Source organism: Homalodisca vitripennis, unplaced genomic scaffold (genome assembly GCF_021130785.1).
Source record: "Homalodisca vitripennis isolate AUS2020 unplaced genomic scaffold, UT_GWSS_2.1 ScUCBcl_6213;HRSCAF=13315, whole genome shotgun sequence".
NCBI classification, from domain to species: Eukaryota; Metazoa; Arthropoda; class Insecta; order Hemiptera; family Cicadellidae; genus Homalodisca; species Homalodisca vitripennis.
The window spans coordinates 12,770-38,603 of NW_025782345.1; the positions used below are offsets into that span (position 1 = coordinate 12,770).

The 25,834-nt window shown below is 35.0% G+C and overlaps 1 protein-coding gene across 1 annotated transcript in view; it reads right to left on the bottom strand.

Moving 5' to 3' along the window:
• Positions 1-25,834, bottom strand: part of LOC124373716 (dynein axonemal heavy chain 7-like) — a gene marked incomplete at its 5' end in the record, with an annotated part of 76,293 nt that overhangs the window by 11,941 nt on the left and 38,518 nt on the right. Inside the window, 9 exon segments of the mRNA XM_046832060.1 lie at positions 1,746-1,897; positions 2,518-2,670; positions 4,797-4,942; positions 5,129-5,312; positions 7,310-7,501; positions 22,399-22,577; positions 22,942-23,168; positions 24,896-25,087; positions 25,683-25,816. Of these exon segments, the coding sequence (XP_046688016.1) occupies positions 1,746-1,897; positions 2,518-2,670; positions 4,797-4,942; positions 5,129-5,312; positions 7,310-7,501; positions 22,399-22,577; positions 22,942-23,168; positions 24,896-25,087; positions 25,683-25,816 (1,559 nt within the window).

Genomic DNA, 25,834 nt, shown 5'->3' on the forward strand with positions numbered 1-25,834 from the left:
GTGACGAGATTTGATCTCACCACACTCTTGGGTTATTGTAACTCCCTAGCTCACCAGAACTTTAATTATTTAAATACTGCTTTGAAACTTAATGAACAAAAATGAATCATGAATGAATCATGTGGTAAGATGAAAAAGATTTAATCTGTAGATCTTACATTTTGCATAAAACTTTATTTCTACATAGGTAAGTAACAATGTTCTAGAATTTTACTGAGTATCATTGAAGGCTATCACTCAGCATATAATTTCTCTTTTATCTACTGAAGGGATGGAAAAATGTATTTTCTGTATGGTTGTCAGAGTATGGATCTCTCCACAGAACATATCAAGAAAAAAACTAATTATAGATTTTAAATTTAGCATCCACCCTCAGTGAAAACTGTTACACAACTAGTTTGAATTTGACTACCTTGTTCAAAAATCATTATTAAATACAAAAATGCCTTCAAATGTCATGTATTATACCTATATTAAACTGTAAGAAAAACGTGTTCTATAAGAAATTAAAACACAAATATCTACAATTTTATGGTAAAAAATGGTGTTGATGATAGCAGAGCAAAATAATTTTTATAATTTGATGAAGTACACATTTTTTTTAATAATATAAATTTTGCACAACGTTTATTTTACAAATTTACACAAACAGTGTTCAGTATTGTTTGTGTTTGTGTTTCAGTGTGTGTGTGTGTGTGTGTGTGTTGAACACAATAAGCATGTTCTGTATGATAAAATTCACATAAAATGTTAGCTGCAACGTGTTTTTTTTTAAAGGAGAAGCCGATCTCCTTTTATGCCTTATTCTGCCCGTCCTCATGGGCCACTGGCCTGTGCGAGGATTTTATCAAACAGAATAAGGGGGAGAGTCGATACAGTACAAGGTTGATGGTACTGATAAAAAAGTGCAATGGTCACAGACAGGATTTGAACCCGCGCTATCTCCAACTCAGACTCAAAGTCCAACGTCTTAGACCACTCGGCCATCGTCACTCCCACGTACTTGGACAATGGATAATATTTTTCTATAAACGGCAAAACCATTTGTGCATATGAGTAATAAAGAGCTAAATCAATACATAGAATAAAATAAAGTTGCTTTTTATGTTGGTCTATCTGTGCATCGATATTTTCTTAACTACTCAACAGATTTTGATACAGTGTACACTGTCGGCTTCGTTATAAACTAGGGCAGATCCCTAGGTATGATACATCAATATTTTAATCATAGAAAGTAGAAAAAGTTTGTATAATGCAAAAATTTATATTTTTGAGCACTCTCATTGTTAATAATGTCTAAAAACTTATGACATAAAACAATAATGTACTACGGAATTGTACATTTTAAAAAGGCTTACAAAGAGTCTGTGGTTTTATTACAATCTTGAACTGAAGTTATTTCAAATTTTGAAGAGTGACCTATACTATATAAACAATTAAAATTATTATTTGTAATGCAGAATGGCAAATTAAGTTTTGCAAACAAAATTACAATATCTGACATCACAGTGGAAAGAAGTTAATAAATGCAAATGGACTAAAAATGTACTTCATATTTTCAAAATACAGTAGTTGGAATATTCCCATAGTTAAACAATAAATCTACCACGTTCAACTTCTATAAATGGATAATTCCAAATTAAAGCTAATATTTTAAATGTAATATATACACATCTCAATGTTAATTAATCTTAATGATACTCGTAATGTTTTACAATACTAAAGATACTCTAGAAATAATCTACCTTAAAACATTGGCTCTCATTCCTTTAGGAGGTTCATTTGTCATTTTGACTCCATTCTGCAGCACTGAGACAGGGAAGTGCTCGGCCGGGTAAGATGTGAGCCAGAGCCGGAAGTCTGGGTGAGTGCTGTCCGGACTGAAGTTCTCACACAGCTACAATCAACGTTAAGTCATATCATTAAACTAATATACATACACACTATTTATATGCCCTTTTGTAACTAGACAGTGTTAGGACTTTAGGTCTTGCGTGGTACGGAATCCAGAATTTAATTACTACTATGCTTTTTTTTCAGTTGTGGAGAGAGAGTAGTATAAGTGAAGTAAAAAAAACATCAAAATAGTGTTGGATGGGAAATAAGTTTGGTTTTCAGCTGTGTGAGAACGAAAGAGAAATTGAGTCTTTACAATAAAACTTTGAACTCTGATTATGACAGTACTTTCCAGATAGTTAGAAAATGAAACGATTTAAAACAATGCTGTTAATTAAAAAAAGCAGATTAACCAATATAAAACACAATATTCCAAAAATATGTTTTTCAAACTATTTAAATTAATTACTAGTGTTGTCTTTAACAATGTATGATTTACAAAGAGGTTTTGTTTCAAAGGTAATTATTGTGAAACAGTCAGTTGGTTTAAAATTAATTTATATATTAGACTGTATGAAGATTAAGAAAATGTTAATCTTATTACCAAACAAAACATGATTTATAAAATTTCTTTGGTAAACTTTTCCACTAAAAATACGATTACAAAATTAGCAACTATACTTTTTCTAGAGTAGGCATCCAGCTCTTGGCGAGATGGCAGTTCTGAAGCACCACCCAGGTGCCATTCTTGACTCCCTCATCAATCATCCGAACTGCTATTGGACCTTGACCTTGACCTAAGGACAGGGAGTTCAGGCGTGACCCTCCAAATCCCTGGAAATGTTAGTGTTTTAATGAATAGCATTAAAAACATGAATACTCATTTTGTGAGAGTGGCTAACATAAAATATGACAGTTCATATTTGTATCCAGAAAATTAATGAATTAACATTGATAAATAATGTAATTAACAAACTCTGTTATTGGACATGTAGACTCAATCTGCAAGCAGCAGATTGGTAAATAGATGTCCATCAGCTAAAATTAGGTCCTATGCCAGTACAGGGCGTTTCAAAAAGGACTTTACAACTTTGAAAATTCATATAAAATTTATTAAACAAGGTACAGAGCTGGTTTTGGTGTTATTTTAAAGGAAAACAGTTCAAGTTTTGACTCGCGTAGTCCGCTAGTGCCTAATCGCGCCGCACAAGCGTTAGTGACAGTTACGTTAAACATGGCTGCCTTCAATGGACCGGAGCGTGCTAGTTGTGTGTTTTGGTTTGAAGAATTGAAGTCTGCGACAACAGTTCAGCGTAATTTTCGTACCAAGTACGCTAAAGATCCTCCTAGTAGGCCTACAATTTAAGAGTGGCATAGTTGTTTTGTAGAAACAGGGTGCTCAGTGAAACATAAAAAATCCTCAGGTCATCCAAGCACTTCTGACGAAGTTGTTGAGCAAGTGAGACAATGTTTTGTGAATAGCCCTACGAAATCGACCCGGCGTGCATCTCGCGAGCTGCAAGTACCACATACAACGGTTTGGCGTGTGTTAAGAAAACGTTTGCACTTGAAACCATACCGATATTCGCTTTTACAAGCAATTAAAGACACTGATAAGATTGCCCGTAGGAACTTCTGTGTGGATATGTTAAATCGAGTGGATGATGATGAACATTTCTTGGACAACATAATCTTTTCTGACGAGTCCACTTTTCACTGTGGCAAGGTAAACACACATAATTGTAGGATTTGGGGCAGCAAAAATCCACATGAAACATTACAACATGTTCGTGATAGCCCTAAAGGGAACTTTTTTTGTGCGTTGAGCAAGAGGAAAGTGTACAGCCCCTTTTTTTTCCAAGAGAGAACCATCAGAAATAAATGTCACCTTGAAATTGAATTTTGAAATAAATATCAGGGATAAATGTACCTTGATATGTTGCAAACAATTTTAATACCACAGATCAATGAGGATGACCGAGAACGAAATGTTTTCTTTATGCAAGATGGCGCACCACCACACTATCTGACTGACGTCCGGGATTTTCTAAATGACCGCTTCCCAGGTCAATGGATTGGCCGTGATGCGCCAATTGCATGGCCCCCCCGTTCCCCAGACCTGTCACCGCTAGATTTTTTCTTCTGGGGTTTCATAAAAAATATGGTGTACGTACCTCCTTTGCCGGCCACTCTACCTGAACTTAGAGCAAGAATTTACGCTGCTGCTGAGCAAGTTACATCTGAAATGCTAGTGCGAGTCTGGGAAGAAATCGACTACCGATGGGATGTCTGCAGAATAACCAACGGAAGCCACATCGAATATTTTTAGTTTAAGGTAAAAAAAACTTGAAGTTTTTTCCTTTAAAATAACACCAAAACCAGCTCTGTACCTTGTTTAATAAAATTTATTTGCATTTTCAAAGTTGTAAAGTCCTTTTTGAAATGCCCTGTATATGGTATTAAATTAATGAAGCATTAAATATGTTTACTGTGATGAGCAGGGGAAATGTAAATTTACAACAGTAAAAACAATATTTTTCAATGTCTGCCATATCAATCTATGCATCTGTAGATATGCATAGATTAGTTCTTGACAGTCTAACTAGTATATGAAACATAACATAAGACAAAATTAATGACTATACTGTTACTACTTTTATTTGAAAAACAACACACAACAAACAAACCATTAGAACTGTTTATATTGTTTTAGAGCTCTATAATGAGTATGCAAAATATATCAACATGTCAAAATAATATTCTCTCACAAACTTACAGGGTTATCATTTTTAGAAATAGGTCAATATTGATAATTGTACTTTTAGTCGAATATGGAGTTTTAATTTTCCCACACTTTACTGAGATATGTTCTTTCATGTTGAAATTATTAACACTATCATATTACATATACCGTGTATCACAGCTAAAAAATTATTTTTTTATATTATAATTCCACTCACCATATCCTCCGCAAATTTGAGGAGTAAAGCTGTAGGGTCAGCTCCGGGGGTGAGGACAAAGATGAGCGGAATGCAGCAATGGGAGTCCGCAAAAGAAGCTGGCAAATCAAATGGAGGTGGCTCAACAAATCTCTGACCCAAATGAGCTATAATACACAAAGGCATGTGCTGTTATCCGTGGTGCTAAGGATAGAATATTTTAAAGGTTTAATTGTGAAAATACGCAACTAAAAACGACAAAAGTGTGTTGAATTTATTAACAGTTGTTATAGCATTTACTACACTTTTCCAATTCTAGAGAGAGCAAAAACTCAATGACTTGGTAACAATACCTTCAACTTCATCTTGTATGGCAGGCACAACCTTATCAAAACGGATGCATCTTAAAAGTACTATCTTCTGGAAACTGTTAAGTTTCTTCTCCCAAGGCTCTGGGTATGGGTTCTTATGGGGTTCCATGCTGTCAAAAAACTTTTTCCATTCTTTTATGTTGGATTCAAAATGTTCACGGATTCCCTGGAATGCAAAACAAACAGATATGCATAATATTATTGACATGAGGAAATTAAATGTGCAATAGAAAAATTGTTAGTAATTTTAGAAGAATTTAGTTACAAAAATAATAAGTGCTCTACTGCATGTATATCACACTGTTCTCACTTTGCATTTCGTATACAAATTACTCTATTTAGAATGTTTACAATAACACTAATTTTTACTTATATAAAATTAAATAACATAACATGTAATTGTACTTGCATAAATATTTTTTTGTACCCCGTTAAAATAGATAATCAAGTATTGTGATGGTCAACAAAATTTATTGATTCATTTTTAGTATGAATATTTATTGTGTCATTATGCAAGTAAAAAAGAGTTTTTGCAAACTTTTCCTCCAGGCAGAATCCTAACACATAGTCTACCCATTTCAAGAACACTCCAATTACTAAATTGCTTGTACTTAATGTATTATTTTTTTTATATATTGTACTAAAATTATTATATAAAAAGGACATAATATTTAAAATACAAATTTATTGAGATTCAGAGAAAACTTACTTAATATGACTTATTTACGAATTTAAAATCTTTCTATTTTACTCATTTGTTAATTAAAAAGATTTATAACAATTTTATTTAAATATTATCAAGGAGCTAAGATTTAAAAAAAATGTTCTGCTAATAATTAAAAAACAGTAACTAACATAATCCTTAACAATTGTGTTTAAGTAATTATAGTTTATACCAGTGTCTGAACCCATTCAACAGTGTCATTAACATATTCTGGAGGTTAAAAAAAGATGTTTTTTGTTCTTAAAAATATTTTAAGTTTGAGCTAGTAAGTTTGAGCAAACTTCATGCTCAGACTAATGGTACAAAACATAAATTTTATAAGTTCTTCTCAGTAGTGCACAACGTTGTTTGCTGTAATAAATTGATAAAAACTGTAAGGAACATTCTTTAATAAACTACATTTTAAACTCTGTAACAGTATGATTTAAATTTAAATTTCTAATAATTCACTGCAAGATCGGTAAATGGAAGTTGATGTTTATTACAAACACATAATAATTACATGTAAGATTAAAATAATTACTAAGGCAAGAGATAAATCAACGTTATATTGATGTAAGATATTTAATTCCAATAATCATTAAAAAATGTGTAATCCATTGATGATGTTAATGAACATTAACAGACTAATGTGCAGCTGCTATCTGACCTTCAAAATATTTTGAACCATGACTTATGGCGACCAACGGTGGGCTATTAAAGAGACAGCATATTTGGAACTCAACAACTCCCAACTACATTTATTTTAAATGATCAAATTTGCTAGCAAAGAAAAAATTAAACAAGTCATATTTAAAATTTTGTAATATGATGTGCATATTTAGAGAGAATTATATTTCGAGTGTATCTGGCCTCCAAGCTGGGTATTTAAATGAAGTAATTGCCCAGGTGGGAAAATAACTTGTTTCATCTGCTGCCACAATGTTGTAGCGCCAACTAGCAGATATGTAAAAACTTCTAAGTGAGTACATTTTCATCAAGTAGCCTCCATACTCTCTACACACAGCCTTAATTTTTACTGATAGGAGATTTATAACTCTGAAAGGATGTGTTTTGGAAAAAAACAATTGTGAAAAACCATGTTATATTACACCAAAATATATTCTACAAGTTTATTGCATTTGTTACATATATCAGAGTCCTTTGAAAAAAAAATAATGTCCCAGATCTAGAATATATATTTTTTACACATAACATACTACTGCTTATTATGATCAAATGGAGAAATTTTATCACTTCATTAAACATTTTGGATTTCAGTGCTTTATCCATAAAAATATATTAAATTTGAATATTAGAGGTTTGGTTTTATTTATTTTAACACTTTAATTGTGACAGAGTAAAAGGCAATTTATTTTTAAAGTTTACATTAGAGTAAGTTCAACATTAATATTAACTCATTAAGTATTAACAGAGTGAAGATGATCATCATTTCTTACTTGGAACATTGGCAGGTCATCACATCTGCAAAGCTCGTCCCAAGAATTCTGGGGGAGCCAGGAGGCCGGGTTAGGATGAGGATTGTCTAGACCCACTCCACCAGTCAACAAGAACATCCACTCTGCATGGTCCATGTTGTTGGTATTGAACATCAAGTTTACTGACAGGATAAGAGAGAACAGCAGTTTATCCTAAAATATTGTTATATGTAAATTTGTTGTCACAAAAACTAGAATTCAAAAAGAAAATTTATGATTGTATCTTATAGAGAATATAATATATTTTTATTCAAAAACAAAACTATTACTAACGCATATAGATAATTCCATATGTCCTAAGTTTTTCTTAGAATAATTGGCTGCCAATAATTATACCCAATAGGCAAGTAAAAATCCACCTCCAGAGGAGCAAGCAATTGTCCATTAAGGGAAATTATAATATATTTACATTCATTTAAAAATATATCCAACTCATTAATCTTATTTATAAGTACTGAATATTTACATGAAATATTGTAATGCTATTGGAAAATTGTTGTATATTATTGTGAATTCCTACGTCTTCAACCACTCTTCTGTTGAGGTGAAGTTTCCCGCTTGAATAGAGTCCACATTAGTTTGGTTGGGTTTGGTAGACCTAAATCGAAGTGACATCCTGTGATATATTTTAGAGTCTCCCGTATCTTCATTCCCAACCATGTCTTTCCAACTGAATTTAAATGCATAACACATACAGCACACATGTGTCTGCCAGCTTTACTCGTTTCTACAAACCTCACATTATCATAACGATCACCTTAAGTTTTTAGTTCTAAATTAGTTTTCTTAATTTATCTATTCACACATGACCATTCTGATAAGTCATATCTTTGAGTTTAGTTCACTAAAACCACTTTGCTGTCAGTATAAAGGTCAGTATGCCGTCCAATACTTCATGTGCTTTATTTCTGGCAACATCATTGGAGCCACAAACAACAAATCAGGATATCTTCTTTATCTGTTAATACTTGTTTTACATTCTTCTCATTTAAAACCTGCTTGGTATTGTTGTGTACGTGTTACGGGGAATCGGAATAAAAGACTGAATTAGTTTACATCATCGACTGTGCTCGGTTAAGGTTGGAGGGTAACTGAGAGAGAGACAAGGGCAGGACACTGGAAGTGGTAGTGGTGGTATGATCTGGTGGCGTGATGAGAACAGCCAATGGCATTTATTCAAACTGATCACCCCATATGACGTCACAGCATCATACGATCATACAGTTGGTCTTTGGCTATGGCTTTAAGGAGGGTGGCAGACCTGGTCTGCAGAAGCTTGACAAGGGTTATTTCGCTGCGTTGATTTTGTATTGTATTGTCATTATTTGGCGGTGTTTATTTTCGGCCGGGTGTGTCGGAGTTTCATTGAAGCCAGATGTATTAGCTCCGTACATCAGCGGGGACAGTTTACTGTGAGTAACTGAATGTATGAGTCAGTAACTAACCCAACTGAACACGTTGGCCACTGCAAGCTTCATCACAGGCAGCGTTATCATCATCAGCGCAGGCAGTGTGCGCCGCTGCCAACCACTGCTCGCCGCAGCAAATTATCCCGCCTGTGACTAATGCTGTACCAGACCGGCTCGGCTCTAACTGACCGCTGCGAGTGTTTGTTGGTGCGCCTTCAATTTTGTACTGCAATGAAAACACTCTCCTGCATTGCCGGCCTTGCGGATTCTTGTTTGAGGGCGTTTTAACGGCCTTGTCCTGCAGTTTGTGTTTACTAAATATTACTGACTGTTGTTTTTCATGGCTCATGTGTTCGGCGCATCGCTTGGACGAACTGCTCTTGATTGATAAGCTGCTTTTATTGTATAGTTAAGGGTTACTTTGTATTTAAGTGTAGTAAATCAGCTTTAATTTAAAGGTGCTTATTTCTTGTATACATTACTGATTTTCTGTGATTATTTGTGCTGTAAATATTATTGTATAATTAACTAGTGACCACGTATATTTTATTAATTACTTACAACATGCCACCAGTAACTAGAGGTAGTGGTATGCTTAATTGCACGGATGGTTTGTACCATTTAAATGATGAAGTAATTGAACTGGCTTCTAATTTCTGCTCTGAACTTAAAAAAGTAGGGAGCAATTTTGGTAATGACATTGTTGAAAAGCTTGTACCTCACATATCTGCCATTATGGCCAAACTAGACTCTACAGAAAAGCTCTGTAGGGATCTAAAAATTGAAAATGAAGGTCTTTGTTATCAATTACAAACTGTAGAGACTAAGTTTACAGATCTCAACTCTAGTTATAGGAATAAATGTAACGAGTGTGATGCTATAGAAGATGACTGTGATCTTGAAATAAAAAGTCTCCAAAATAAACTAAGTCTTTGTAAGCAAGAAAATGTTATTTTACGAGACCAAGTGAATAGTGTAGAAACTGGCTGTATTTGTGGTACTAAGTCAAAGGAGTGTTCTGGGTCTGATGTCACTCACAACACAAACACTGTAATTTCGGAACTGGAGGTCAAGATTTCTGACATGGAGGCAGAACGTGGCAGATTTCTGACCACCGTACAGGTGTTGGAAGCTAACATTAATTATTTAAATAGTGAAATTGTAAGACTGGAGGGGGAGGTGCTGTCGGGGGCGAGGTGTGTTGGTTCTCCCGATCTTATGGCTGAACTGTCTGAGTCTATGGATGGGGGGGAGATGGATGCCTTACTGCCCGTCCCCTCTGTTTCTGGTCAAACCTCAACAGGTTCTGCTTGTTTAGAGCTTTCAAGTGGCGACAGCCTGAATTTTAAGAATGTTTTATTGATTGGAGATTCAATCATACGACATGCAGGTAAAAGTACTCAACAAAAAGGGGGTCATGTCGAGTGTTGCCCTGGGGCTAAAATTAATGATATCAAGCAGAACTTGTTGAAGCTAGTTAACAGGCAGTTCTCTGTTATTTATTTACATGTAGGCACAAACAATCTTATACGAGGCTACAAGGGGGGGCCTGGCTACAATGGCGGCCATGGTAAACGTCAAGCACTTCACAGCATGGCGGATTTGCTGTACACTGTAAGGACTCAGTTTCCAAATTCCAAAGTTTTTGTAAACAGTGTACTGACTAGAACTGACATTTCATACAAGGCCCTTTTTCACTTTAATGAACAAATTGAGCTGATGTGTGGTAACTTTGGAGTCACTTATGTGGAGGCTAACTGCTCTGTAGGGAGGCGTGACCTGGCCCGAGACGGACGACACCTCAATAGGAGAGGTATAACTCATCTAGCTACGCTTTTTGAGTCTGTTTTCATTGCGGCATTGCAGCAGTCTGAGGGTTTTGAAAAGGTGTTGACCCCTTGCACAGATTTTTTATGAGTGGTCCCCCCGGGGACTCTGCAGTGGCAGATCTTGGACACCTGGATAGCCCACCTGATACTGTAAAGATTCTTCATCAAAATGTTCAGGGTATAAATAACAAGATTGATAATTTTCAACTTTTTATTGACGCCGAAAATGTAGATATAATTTGTTTGTCTGAACACCACCTGAGAGATTTTGAGTTTGAGGTTTTGTCACTGCATGGTTACACTGGTGTTACAGCTTTCTGTAGGAAAATTTATCAAAAGGGAGGTGTTTGCATTTTTAGTAAACCTTCAATAAAACACAATGTTTTAGATGTCTCCCGATTTTGTCAGGAGGGTAGGTGTGAGCTTGCGGCAGCGATTTTTCAGTTCAGACAATTTCCTCTTCTTGTTGTTACCGCTTATAAACCGAAACCTTTTTCAGCGTCAGTGCAAGAACATGAGATGTTTTATGAATGTTTATCCGATTGCCTCCAAAAAATTATAAATCCAGAAGTTAGAAACTGTTGTTGTGGGTGATTTCAATGTTAATCTCTCTGTTGCTGACATGAAAGTAGATAGTCTTCTATCCATGATGGCATCTCACGATTTAAGCAATAAAGTAAATTCATTTACGAGGGAATTTAAAAACTCCCGGTCCCTAATTGATCACGTATATACTGATCTTTCTGAAGACATTTTCAGTTGCTCTGTCGTGATAAATGCACTGTCCGATCACCATGCACAAATCTCACATGTCAGGTATTTATCTAGTCCTGATTGCCCTAAGTTTATGCTTAAGCGATCATTTGTAGAAGATAATGTTCGTATTTTTAGACATCTTCTGGGTGGGGAAACATGGCATGATGTTTACGCAGCTAGAACAATGGATGATAAGATGAGCTTGTTTATGTCCTCTATAGAGTTTTATTTCATTCAGGCTTTTCCTGAGAAAAGGGTTCGGATTCGTGGGCGTTCTCCAAATGCCAAAGTGTCTTTAACCCAGGAGCAAATTGAGCTACGTGATTTGGTTGCGCATTGGTATTATAAAACTAAAGACCTGAGTTCTTCTGATGAGAGAAGAAAACAATACCTTTCTTTGAAGAGGCAATATAGGGCTAGTGTGAGGGAAGCTAAGTCATCTAAAGTTAAACATTTACTGCAGACTTCATCAAATAAAGTTAAGACTGTGTGGGACATAGTGAACGAGCATAGAGGTAAGGCAAGAGTTTTGGCAGATATCCCTCGAACCATCAAGGATAGTAAAGGAGTAATTATTAGGGATCCGAAGGACGTTTCTAACTTGTTCAATGATTTCTTCATTAATGTGTCGAATGCAAGTTCATCTTCCATATCGTTGTCTCTTCTTCAACAACAATCATGTGCTGGGGTGTCTTCATTTTTCTTTTCACCTGTTTCTGAAGTGGAAGTATCTGACATCATCAGATCTATAAAAGCAAAGGCTTCTTCTGGCTTCGACAATATATCATCGAAGCTTCTTAAATCATGTACGGAGTATTTTGTTAGGCCACTTGCTCATTTGATAAATTTTTCGTTTGAAAATGGCCTGTTTCCTGACATTTTAAAGTTGTCTATAGTGAAGCCGTTACATAAAAGGGGACTGGTTGAGGAACTTGATAATTTCAGGCCTATTTCGATTGGATCGACATTTTCTAAGGTGTTTGAGAAGGCAGTTTTGATAAGGTTAACGGCTTTCCTGGAGAGTAATAAAGTTATGTTTGACAAACAGTTTGGCTTTGTCAAGGGAGGCTCAACTGTGAAGGCAATGTTTGCTCTCTTGGATAAAGTTGTTAAAGCTCTTGATGAAGGACAGTTTTCTACTGGTATCTTTTTTGATTTGAGAAAAGCATTTGACATGGTTTCGCATGAACTTCTTTTGCAAAAGCTTGACAGAGTGGGTGTGCGTGGCTTGGCAAATCAATGGCTGTCATCTTTCTTGAGTCAGCGTAGACAAGTTGTGGAAATTCCATACGTTGACGTAAATACTAGGAAAAGATGCTTTTCTGACGAGCAGATTGTCAAGACGGGTGTGCCACAGGGCTCCATACTTGGACCCTTCCTCTTTATTTTGTATGTGAATGACCTCAGCAGTTGTGTTTCGAGGGGCTTGTTGTGTTTGTTTGCTGACGACACATCACTTGTAATTGATGAGTCTTGTCGTTTCAATATGGAGATAAATACGTTTGTTCAGTGTAATTCAATAGTCCAGTGGTTTCAGAGTAATGGTTTGGCCGTGAATACTGATAAAACTACATTGCTAGATTTTTCAATTTCATCAAGACGCAATGACTCTTTGAGTGTTTGGGTTGGCGATACAGAGGTTTGTTCTGAGCAAATGGTCAAGTTTTTAGGCCTAATTGTCGATAGGAATCTTAGCTTCTCCTTTCATGTAAATCATGTCGCACGTAAAGTCTGTGCTGGTATTTTTGTTTATCCCTACCTTTCATACGCTGTTGAAATTTGGGGTTTTGAAAATTGCAGAACAAACCATGTCTTTCTTTTGCAGAAGAAAGCGGTGAGAGCTATTGCTGGCATCCGTCAATCAGAATCCTGCAAATCACACTTTAAGAACTTCAATCTGCTTACTTTTCCAAGTATATATATTTACCACACATTGGTCTTTTTTAAGCAAAACCAGGGCATTTTCGAGTCACTAATTCCGCAGTCCGGACACTGTCTCAGAAATAGCAACAAATTAAATATTCCCCCCCATGCAACCTCTTTTTTCAAACATCACTGTTTTTATAATGCCGTAATTTTTTATAATTCTCTTCCTGTGGACCTAAAGAATGTAAATGATATAATGGTCTTTAAGAGATCACTGAAGGCTTTTTTAATAGAAAAATGTTTCTACACCCTCAGTGAATTTATTGGAAATAAATAGTCTGTATGATGTAAAATTAATTAGTTTTAATAATTGATTAATTATAATATATAAATATTAATAATTGATTAATAATAATTTTATAGATACAAAACTGTACATGTGGTTTTTTTTTAATATTTATGACGCAATCCAATGCATGTTACATGTCTGATGGAAATAAAGGATATTTGATTTGATTTGATTTGATTTGATTAACTTGCCAGTAACAATTTATAATATGTATAATAATTATTTAAATATAAATAACACATATCATTATTAAATGTCATCCTTAAGTACTGTAAGTTATTTACAAGTTTAATTTCTCTACAGGTTTCCTAATACGAGTTGGGTATCTGTTTGTATGATCAGCTGTTCTAGTGACAGGAGAAGGAACAGCTGAGGGTAGAGAAAGACGTGGTCTAGAATGAGGGGTAGTGATGTGACATGGAGAGGTATGATGCGGTGAGGAGGGGGAGAGACCAGCTGATCTAGTGAGGTCAGTGTTACTAATTCTGACTGGGCTTAGAGTTGGCGGACACTGAGCGCCTGCCTCACGCTCCGCAACTGTATGGTCCTGAGATGGTGGAATTTGACTGTCACTGTCAACAATACTACTGTGTAGTCCTATCAGCTGATCAATATGTCTACTCCAAATTAAACCAGTTTTTGTCATAACAGAATACATCACATTATTTAACTGTTTTATGACAATGCCCTCTATCCATTTGTCTTTAGAGCGATAATCTCTCACTAATACAGATTGATTAGGAAATAGAATTCTCGTTTTTCTACCGCCAAAATATTCTTTTTGTTTGTCCTGTTTTAATTGCACAGTTCTGGCTACATTAGGTCTGAGTAAATCTAGCCTGCATCTTAGTGGTCTATTGAACATTAATTTGGCAGGTGTCTCGTTAGTAGTACTATGAACGGAGTTTCTGTAATCAAATAACATCCTATTCAAGGCTACTTTAGTATCAATATTTTCTTGAAAAGCCAATCTTATTTTACGTTTAGCATACTTAACTGAGTTCTCAGCCTGACCATTAGACTCAGGATGATAAGCTGGTGAAAATGTATGTATTATACCATTAAGTTGCATGAAATTTTTAAATTCAACTGAGGTAAATGCTGGTCCATTATCACTATGGATAGTGACAGGTAATCCAAATCTAGAAAATAGTTCTCTTAACTTTTCTATGGCTAGCTTAGCTGAAGTAGAGCCTACTTCAAATACTTCCAACCACTTAGTGTAAGCATCAATTACTACCAAGTAGGTCTTATCTTTGAAAGGACCCAAGTAATCAATATGCAATCTTTCCCATGGCATAGATGGATAGTGCCCAAACATGTAGATTACTCTTACTAGGACTAGAACGTTCCATAAGACAGGAAGAGCAATTGTTCGCTAGGCTTTCAATGTTTTCATCTATAATTGGCCACCAAATATAGGATCTTGCTACTGACTTCATTTTTACAATTCCCAAGTGACTCGCGTGTAACTCATTTAATACGTAGCTACGCAACTTGTTAGGAACAACAATTTTATATCCCCACATAACAATGCCATGCTCAACTGTTAGCTCGTCCTTCCTTTGGAAATAAGGTAACAATTCCCTATTCTCTCCTGACAAAAAATTTGGCCATCCGTACATCACATAGTTATGTATTTGTTTTATAATAGGATCATTTTGGGTTTCAGCTTTTACATCTTCAAAAGTTAAAGGTACTGAACTTTCAGCGATACAGTGTAAATAGGTACCTTTCCACCTTGGTTCATTGTTATTATTTACAACGTGTTTAGTGCTTAATGGTAAGCGTGATAATGCGTCTGCGTTACCATGCTTTTCTGACCTTACATACTGTACATCAAAATTGTATCCACTTAAAAATAATGCGTATCTTTGTAATCGGCTTGCTGCGAAAACAGGTAAACCCTTTTTCGGTCAAAATATGCTAATTAAAGGTTTGTGATCAGTACACAATGTGAATTTTCGGCCATACAAATATTGATGAAATTTCCTTACTCCATATACTACTGCTAAAGCTTCCTTATCTATTTGTGAATATTGACATTCTGCTGGTGATAAAGTACGAGAGTGGTATGCAATAGGTTTCTCAACGCCTTCAGGGGTTATGATACTAAGTACGCAGCCCAGCCCTGTCGAGCTTGCGTCTACTGCTAGTTTTACAGGCAACTTTGAATCATAATGCGCCAAAACTGGTGCTTTAGTCAAAACATCCTTGACATGGCTAAATGATTTGAGAAATTTTTCATCAAAATCAAATGGCACGTCCTTTTTTAACAAGTTGTACAACGGACTCAAGATTGTTGACAAATTATTGATAAACTTTCCATAATAATTTACCAAGCCAATAAAAGCTTTGACTTGAGTGACAGATTTAGGTACAGGTGCTTGATTTATAGCTTTAATTTTAGATTCAGAGGTATGCAGTCCATCTTTATCGATACTAAAACCAAGATACTCGATTTTGTCTACAAAGAACGTACATTTATCTTTCTTTACGGTAAATCCTTTTTCACTCAGGCGTTTACAAACCTCTTGCAACCTACTTACATGAGTTTCGTTATTAGGTGCGGTGATAAGAATATCATCCATGAACACTGATATGCCTTCTAAATTATGCAAAGATTGTTCAATAACTCTTTGAAATATGCCTGGGGCTGATGAGATTCCATAAGGCATTCTACAATATGAGAAAAGACCCTTATGCGTGCTAATTGTACATAATTTTTGTGACTCACTGTCTAACTTTAATTGCATATAGGCTTGACTAAGATCTATTTTAGAGAAACGTTCTCCATGCTGTAAATTTGCAAATAAATCTTCTATTCTAGGTATAGGGTACTTGTCTACTTCTAGATACTGATTTAGAGTAACTTTAAAGTCTCCACATAGCCTAATTTCACCGTTCTTTTTTAATACTGGTACAATGGGCGTTCCCCATTCCGAGCTGCTTACTGGAATTAACACTTGTTCGTCAACTAAGCGTTGTAGTTCTTTTTCTACCTTACTTTTCAATGAGAATGGTATCGGTCTTGGCTTAAAATACCTAGGTCTAGCATTTTCTTTTAGATTTAGTTTTACTGGTTCGCCTGTATACTGACCTAGTTTCTCAGTGAACACTTCTGGAAATTGATTAGTTAGCTCGGACGTCATTGTCTCGAAATTAGCCTTGTTATCTATAGGTCTGTTTATAACACACAAGTTATTTTTAAACGAAATGTCAACTCCCAGTACTTTAAGCCAATCACGACCCATTAAAGGATGTGAACCTCCTCTAATCACATACAAATCTAAGCATTTATGTATTTTCTCATAGCAAACATCAACATTAACTTTGCCCACAGGTATAATAGGTTCATTAGTGTACGAACTCAAAGTTAGGTCGTTTTCTAACAATTTACAAGAACTAAAATTATTTTCATAAAAATCCTCACTACACACTGTGACACTAGCTCCAGTATCAACTTCAAATATGGTTTCTCGACCTTGCACTAGGACTTTAATCTTAATTGGGTCAACTCTAATTCTTTCACCGTGAGTTTCATTTACTTTAAATAAATTCTGTATGTCCTCGACATAACTCTCAAGATTTTCATCACTCTGAACATAATTCTTAGAATTATTTGAATCTGACAGTTCTGAACTATCATTTACAAAATTATGTTTCTTATAATCTTTGTTTTTCTTGTTTTGAAAATTAGACTGATAAGATATACCTTTCTTAACTTTCGAAAGCTGATTGTCTGGTAACTTACTAATTTCAGTAGATTGACATACCTTAGATATGTGATTTCTTTTACCACATTTGTGACACACAACACCAAACAATTTGCACTGCTTCCTATAGTGACCACACTGCCCACAGCACGTACACTGCACTTTGACTTCGTGCCTTGCGTTGTAGCTCGCGCTGCCGCCGACTCTCACATGTGGGTGGTGATGCGCTGCCATCCGCTGGACCCGGCTGCCGCCGTTCACTGTCAATGCCGCCGCATTCTTCTCCGCCGCTTCCACTGAGCAGACGATTTTCACAGCCTGGTCGAAGGTTAGGGTGGTCTCTCCCAACAGCCTCTGCTTGGTCGACTCACTCCTGATGCCGCTCACCAGTCTGTCTCTAAGACAGTCGTTGAGGGATGCGCCAAACTCGCAGTATGCAGACAACTTCTTGAGGCTGGCGATGTACTCTGCGACTGATTCTCCTTCCTGCTGATTCCTTTTGCTGAACTTGTACCTTTCAGCTATGAATGATGGCTTCGGGTACAAATGGTCCTGAATTAACTTCACTAATTCATCGAACTTTTTCACTGAAGGTTTTTCCGGCGTACATAAATCTCGTAACAAACTGTACGTTTTCACACCCACGACTGTTAGTAACGTACTAACCTTTTTGTCGTCACTAATACTGTTACAGTCAACGAATAATTCAAATCGTTCAACATACGAATTCCAAGTTTCTGCACTGTTGTCGAAGTCACCGATTCCGCCAATAATTCCCGCCATTTTTACTGTTTCACTAAATAAAGACGAAATGTTCCAATTTACGACCTTGTCTTCCAACATCAAAATGTACCGATTTTGAGTCCACGTGACGCCAAACTACAGACACACTTCCTCCCACTATAATTTTCGGAGAAATTATTTACGCACAATCGAACAGGTTGCATTGCACTCGCGGGATCGCATTAATACCTCGTCGCCAATTGTTGTGTACGTGTTACGGGGAATCGGAATAAAAGACTGAATTAGTTTACATCATCGACTGTGCTCGGTTAAGGTTGGAGGGTAACTGAGAGAGAGACAAGGGCAGGACACTGGAAGTGGTAGTGGTGGTATGATCTGGTGGCGTGATGAGAACAGCCAATGGCATTTATTCAAACTGATCACCCCATATGACGTCACAGCATCATACGATCATACAGTTGGTCTTTGGCTATGGCTTTAACTTGCCAGTAACAATTTATAATATGTATAATAATTATTATTGTAATTCAATACATTACAGGTATGATCTCCAGGTTTAACAAAACCAACAGACTGATACTTTTAAAGGTTGGTTTTCGTTAATATACCAAGATAAATTCTTCCCATGACTGCATAAATTAAAATTCTTTAGTTAGGAACATATTTTTATTCAGTTGCCACAGAGTTTGAGCTACTTTGGGAATCTTCATCCAGTGGTGTCAACAGATAAAAACGATTTTCTGAAAGAAAACTACCATGGTCTTCGTTTTTGTTTATTGTATGGGGGATGTTCATATGGTTTAATTTACATCCTTCACTAACTACTGATGAGTAGAGTTTAGTTTGAATAGTTTTAGAATAGCTTACTTGAGTATACTAAGTTTGAAACTGGATATATTTGATAAACTTTACTGTTTATTTTTCTTTTTTTCAACCAATAAATAGTTTTCCTTAAATTTGCTTTTGAACTCATCCATTTTCATCTCAAGTTTAATAATTTCTTCCTCTTTCTGTAATCCTATGTGAAAGAGGTTTTTCTCAAAGGAACCTCATCATAGCAAACCAGAGTGTCTTTGCTATCACAAACTGTTTCTTTACTACTTTTTCTGAAAATGAATGCCCCATTCCTTTTGATCCTTCAAAGTATGTGGAATCTAGAATTTTTGGAGATGGCACCCTGTTCTGGACAATAACAGCAAGGTGAGGTAAAAAATCAGGTTTCATTTTTACAGTAATTAACCAATTTTTATGATAAATCATTTACTATTGCTAAAGAATTATGTCTTAATCCATCTATAACCTTACTAATTTCAACACTGCTTCATTTGTAGGAAGACATTGCATATTTATAGGTACTGGAACATTGTTGATGGTTGAAGATGGTTATGCTTGCTATTGAAAAGTGTTCTTTCAAGTGTATAATTTATTGACATGGTTGGGTATTTCTAGTAGTGAGAATGGTTTCATTGTTGAAACATCCATTACTTGCTGAATGTTTCTTTTGAGTGTATTTTCTGGAATGTAACTACGGACTAAGTTATATTAATATACATAGCTAATATACATAAGCTAATATTACATAGCTGAACTGGATGATCAGTTATTTCTGTGTCAAGGATTTGTGTAGAGATGTCAGCTTCATCCAGATTTGCATAGTCAAAGTCAATAGCAGTTTCAATTTTGTGATATATTCTTGAAGGGGATAGATTGAGTCCTTCCAAGTCTTATCTCAGGAGTATTTCTTTCAGCTTCTGTGTGTCTTCATATATAGTCATAGTGTTCATTTACAAGGGTCACTCATAGGGTCAATCCTATTCTTAACACATTCAGCGCCAGGGCATATGACACAATCCATTTAGCACGGGCCATTAGGTTTTTCCATATATTAACGGTCAGGGCCATGTGTATAAAAAATGATACACGCCCCATGTTACCAAGTGGGCCGCGTGTATCATTTCTGATACATACGTCAGTTTCTAGTTTGAGCCATATGTATCAAAACTGAGCTCTTCTACAATGCTTTTAACGCTATAGACTGAATCTCATGGCCCAGGCCTACCACAGAACCCGGCCAGTTCCGGCCCAGGACGTCAGATTACTGTTTAGATCACAGGTTTCTAATGAAGTACATACACTCTATTTCTAATCATGTTTTATTATACAAATGTCTATATACGACTGGTAAAATATAAAATGAATATAAAATGGGTACCTATAAAATAAAAGATCATTAGTTGAGCTGCTAAAATAAAAACTGTAAGTTTTCGTGAATTACAAGACTAGTGTTTGTTGTTGAAACAGGTACGGCACATGTAGGGATTTCCTTCGCAAATGTCACATACCGTGTAAACTTGTTTCACTGTTTACACAAAAATTTTATTCCACAATTTATTTTTACTCCAATTTTGAAATTTGACTAAGCCAAGAAGACCTATAAATTTCTTCATTTCTACGGCGTCTGTCGGCTCCCAGTAATGAAGTCTTGATTGAGGTAAAACATCACTTTCATTTACAATAGTTTGCATAGCATAAAGATTCGTTTGGTCAACCATCAAATTGATTATTTCATCGTCAAGAAAAAAAAAAAAAATCAACTGGATTTTTATTTGCTAATTGTGGACTAACTTCTGGATTTATTCCTGCCCGCCCAGTAAAAGCGAATGTTTTTTGTCTTCCTTGCCAATCTTCCCATTTGATGTCTCTTTCTGTTCCAAAAACTGTCAATTTATATTCATGCTCCCTTGCAGTCCTCTTCCTTTTCTTCTCTTTATTTTTTCCCTTTCCTTCTGTTTGAGACTCTTGATAATTTTCTTCTTCGTCATCGCCATCTTCATCAAAATCATCATCGCCATTATTACCTTCATCTTTTTCATAATAATTCTCTTCCTCTTTATTTTCTTCCTCGCTAGTGTCACCCGTTTTGTCTATTTCATCTTTGTCTTGTTCAGTTTCGTTCTCAGTAACTTTCCTGTTATTATTTTTTTTATGTCATGTAAATTTTCTTTTTTATTGTTATGGTCAAATTTATGGTTCTTCATACTTCTTGCTTGAATTTTTCTTTTTTTCAGTTGCCCCTTTTACAGCTTTCTTTCTTTTTCGGTAGTTTTTCTTTTTTAGTAGTTTTTCATATTCACTATCTTCACTACTCACATCCTCTCTGGCTGTAATTGAAGGTCCTGCTACATTGTCTTGATCACCTTGTCTTTCAAATAGTTTTTCAAATAGTCGACTGAATCGTGGTTTTCGAGTGTCACTATAATCACTGTCCACACTTGGATGATATTCCGGATCACGATCAGAGTCAAATACTTCGCTTTCCCCACTCAAATCAACATCACTATCGTCTTCATTTGGCTCTCGTAAAAATCTGTCAATTTTTCTTGGAGTCAAATTGTCACCTTTGCATACATCAACGTCTTTTTTGTAGAATTCAGAATTTTAGAAGAACAGGGCTATTTGTAAAATTCAAGTATAATAATACAAAAATTATCAAGTGTGCAAAAATGATACACATGGCCCCTACCAACAAAATTTAGTTGATTTGGTCTGGGCCACGTGTATCATTTTTGCACAGACATGAAAAATTGACGTACTGCCAATACTGTTCGTCTGATTTCAAAAAGAATTATAGTACTGTGTTTCTAAAAGCACTGTTGATCTTAAATCGCACTTGGCCCCTGACGGTAAAAATGAAAATTTTAACTCGGCCCCTGCCTAAACAGCTTTGTGTATCATAAATGATACACATGGCCCACAACGTTAGTGCTGCTGTGTATCATTTATGATACACATGGCGCTGAATGTGTTAACCTATATAAACAATCTCCTTAAAGACCTTCCCCCTAGTTATCTTTTTTCTGTTTATATGAATGTCCTCATATAATCAACTAACACAAATAGTGACTTCATAAACTGAAGCAACTTCATTAAAAAATAATTGAAACAAATTGATTTATACTAAATTAAACTTAAACCAACAATATAAAATTCAAGCTAGGTCCAATTAAAAACAAATCAATTTAACCACAATATAAAAACCTCTCTCATACTAATAATTTCATAATAATATTAATTGACCATACACTAAATTTCAAAGTACATCAACAATAATATGCAAATAAAAATAATTTTGTTTAGATTCGCCATGATGATTTTAGTTAACATTGTACACATCAAAATGCAAAAAAGTTCATTTTCTTACATCCATTCTTTTTTAAATGTGGTGCAGTAATAAGCCTGCACTATACAGGCTCTGAAAATACACATGTTGAATGTAAAATTTTATGTCCACTATCCAGAAGTAGTAATAAAAATTAAATTAAAAACATAACTTATATGACTGAAACTTATGGAAATTATAGTGTGAAGGAATCCAAAATACCTTTTCAAAAAGACTGCGGCATATGTTGACGTACAATGAATAGGTAAAATATTTTGATAGCTCTTCAATTCTCTCTTCCACATTTTCAGATTTCTCTGTGTTGTCAATAGCAGTTTTGTAGAGATTAACAAACCAAACCAGAGAATATTGGTACATTGGATCAATGTTTGCCAAATTTGCTGAAAATAAAATGTTTTGGATCATCTAAAACTGTGAAAGCCTTAAGCAAAACTTGTAAGTGCAAAAGGTAATAAACATTTATCAACTGGATTACTGAGTAGTATTATACAGAATAAAAAATCAGAAACAAACATTTGATTATAATTATGAACAGAGTAAATATTTGATCCACCCAATCTACAATAAAAAGGCAAGTAATTGAGATGGTCGAGAATAACTGTTGGATGGTTGGCTATGGGCTGGTACTCCATTTAGGCAGTATCTATTGACTTTTTATATAAGGCAGGAACCATTTGTTTTTCGAAGATATAGTATGATCAAAGAGAGAATGTGCCAGCAGTATAAGCAATTTTACAGACTCACCTATGCTAAAAAATAACACTGTAGAGTGATTTGCTATGGGCTGGTATTCCTGTCGAGCTGCATCTATCGACTTTTCAGTGACTTCAGCAACTGCCTGTTTCTCAGAGATTTCATTTGCCAGGACTTTTGAGGAGCTCAGAACATTCACCCCCTCCTCATCTTCTAGAATGTTACCTTCTGAGGTTGAAAGCACTTCCAATATTTTATCTTCTATTTCTTTCAACATTCTGATAAGACAAAGAACAACATGTTTTATCAAAATTATTAATAAGATAATATAATTCTATATTATACTTGTATGGTAATTTTTATAAACTTTACAGGATATAAATGAGCATCTTAATTTTTGTCAGAGGAATAAGGATAGGACTTGTACAATTTCCATTAAATAATTTATTTAGCAGTTTCATTAACACTTTTGCTACAAAGTGTTACCAAGTCTAATATTGGAACATATCACATAATCAGCTTGTGTAACTTCTAGAAGGAAATGTATTATGTTATATGCATTGATTATACATGAGAAATGTACACTGTAAATTAAGATGTAACCCTAAATGAGAATATAAAGAATTTTGGTAGGAGTTTAAATATTTAAAATATAGTACAACTTCGTTCATCTAGCCTTTTTTCATCTGGAATCTATTTACTGGTGTAATAAAATAAAATTTAAAAATTTTATAAACTAATTTGATTGGTTTTAATTATAAAATATTTTACTGGTAAGATAATTAAGAAAATGTATTATGCTAAATAACGACGTAACAAAGAGATATAACAAGAACGTTTTTAAATTTATAGGTTTAGTTTTTAGTGTGATCACAACTCTATATTGTATTTAGGCCCCTTTTTTGGTCACAAAATGTCTAAATACAGGGTGTCCAAAAAGTCCCGGGTCGGTTAAATATTTTTAAAAATATTTAAAATAGAGCTACAAAACCTTACACAAAGTTACTGGACATAAAAATCTATTTTATCACATATTCAGTGATCCGCTACTTCTTCAGGGGTCAGCCCGCCAGGAGTCAGAAGAAAATCTTAAATGTAAGCATAGGTTGATATGCATATCAAATAAAAGGTCTTTATTAGTAGAGTACAGAGCCGCAAACCCGACCTCAAACGGATAACCGAGTCAAAAATTGCAGCCGTTCAAAGATGGTTTGAGTTTGCAACTTAGGTTAATGTAAAAAATAAACTGATGAGCTTTTTGATTTTAACTTAACAAACTGTTTACAATTAATTGTTGTTGTAGAATAATAAGTTTCTTTATTTCTGAGAGGGATCGGAGTTTTGGGTTAACAAAGTTAAAATCAAAAAGCTCATCAGTTTATTTTTTACATTAACCTCAGTTGCAAACTCAAGCCATCTTTGAACGGCTGTCATTTTTGACTCGGTTATCCGTTTGAGGTCAGGTTTGCGGCTCTGTACTCTACTAATAAATACCTTTTATTTGATATGCATATCAACCTATGCTTACATTTAAGATTTTCTTCTGACTCCTGGCGGGCCGCCCCCCTGAAGAAGTAGCGGATCACTGAATATGTGATAAAATAGATTTTTACGTCCAGTAACTTTGTGTAAGGTTTTGTAGCTCTATTTTAAATACTTTGAAAAATATTTAACAGACCCGGGACTTTTTGGACACTCTATAATATTTTTCTTATATTGAACATACACATATGTTCACATCGTATGACTTTTCCTTATACTACATTATATGTTTGTCCAATGCTTTTCTGTATTACTTGTGTTATATATTTTACATATGGTTATTTCTTTATGTACATCTATCGTGAACAAACAAACACCAATATTAGATGATACTCAATACTTAACTCCATCTTTGACTGTCTATGTTTTGACCAAAAAATAGTAACACCGACTAGTTCTGACTAGAACATGCAAGTATGAGTATTCACACATCTCAGCTTTCAACTTTAGACAATTTCCTCACCTCTTATTTTCTGCACCCTGGACAATCAACTGGTTTTTCTCTGCCTCCAAATCCGGCCTGTCCTTGGCCACTACAATTCCTAGCAGCTGGTCTTCAAGCCCAATCGGTGTGATCATAAAGTTGAGCAGTGTAACCTTCACTGCCACTTCGGGCAAGTAGTGCGGATTCCTCAACTTCGTAGTCAAGTAGAATCTACCACAAATAACACACATGATGAATACAACTACTAACTACCAAAAAACTCAATGAGAGACTAAAAGGAACTGAAGTTGGTCTTCTTGTGCCACTTGACTTTTAATAAGGGCGTCTTTAAAAGATAGACCATGCTCTTTGATGCTAAAAAAATTAGATCAAGTCGAAAACATTGGATTTCAGCCAAATCATACTTCAACAAAGAAGTGTTTTTGTTATGTGTGAAGAAAATGCTAAGAAACCAATATTAAGCTTACTCTCCAAAAAACAGCATTCTACAATGTTAATGATTTTTTCTTACCCACTTTCAGCCATCAATCATTCTAGGAATGTTTACCAATTTACTTTAAGAGTGCAAACCAAATGCTCAAAAGTCAACTAAACAAGATTATTCTATTTCATTCGTATAAAAGTAAATTACTACATAAATTCAAAATATACTATACATAGAATTTAGAACACAAAACTCAAATATTCTATACGCTACTCTGTAACTGTTTATCAACACACTGAATCATGATATTCATGTTTGAATTCAAAGTCACTATATTAAAACCCAAACACAAACTAGAAATACATAATTTGTATGCAGTACCTAAATAAAGGTGAATACTCTACGACCGAGTCACCCAGTTTGATGCAGATGGCACCCCCTTGCTTGAATGTCTGTTTCATCAAAAGAGGCTCCAGTAATGCATCCAACTCTTCACCAATGTTTTCTAACAGAACCTACAATATAATAAATAG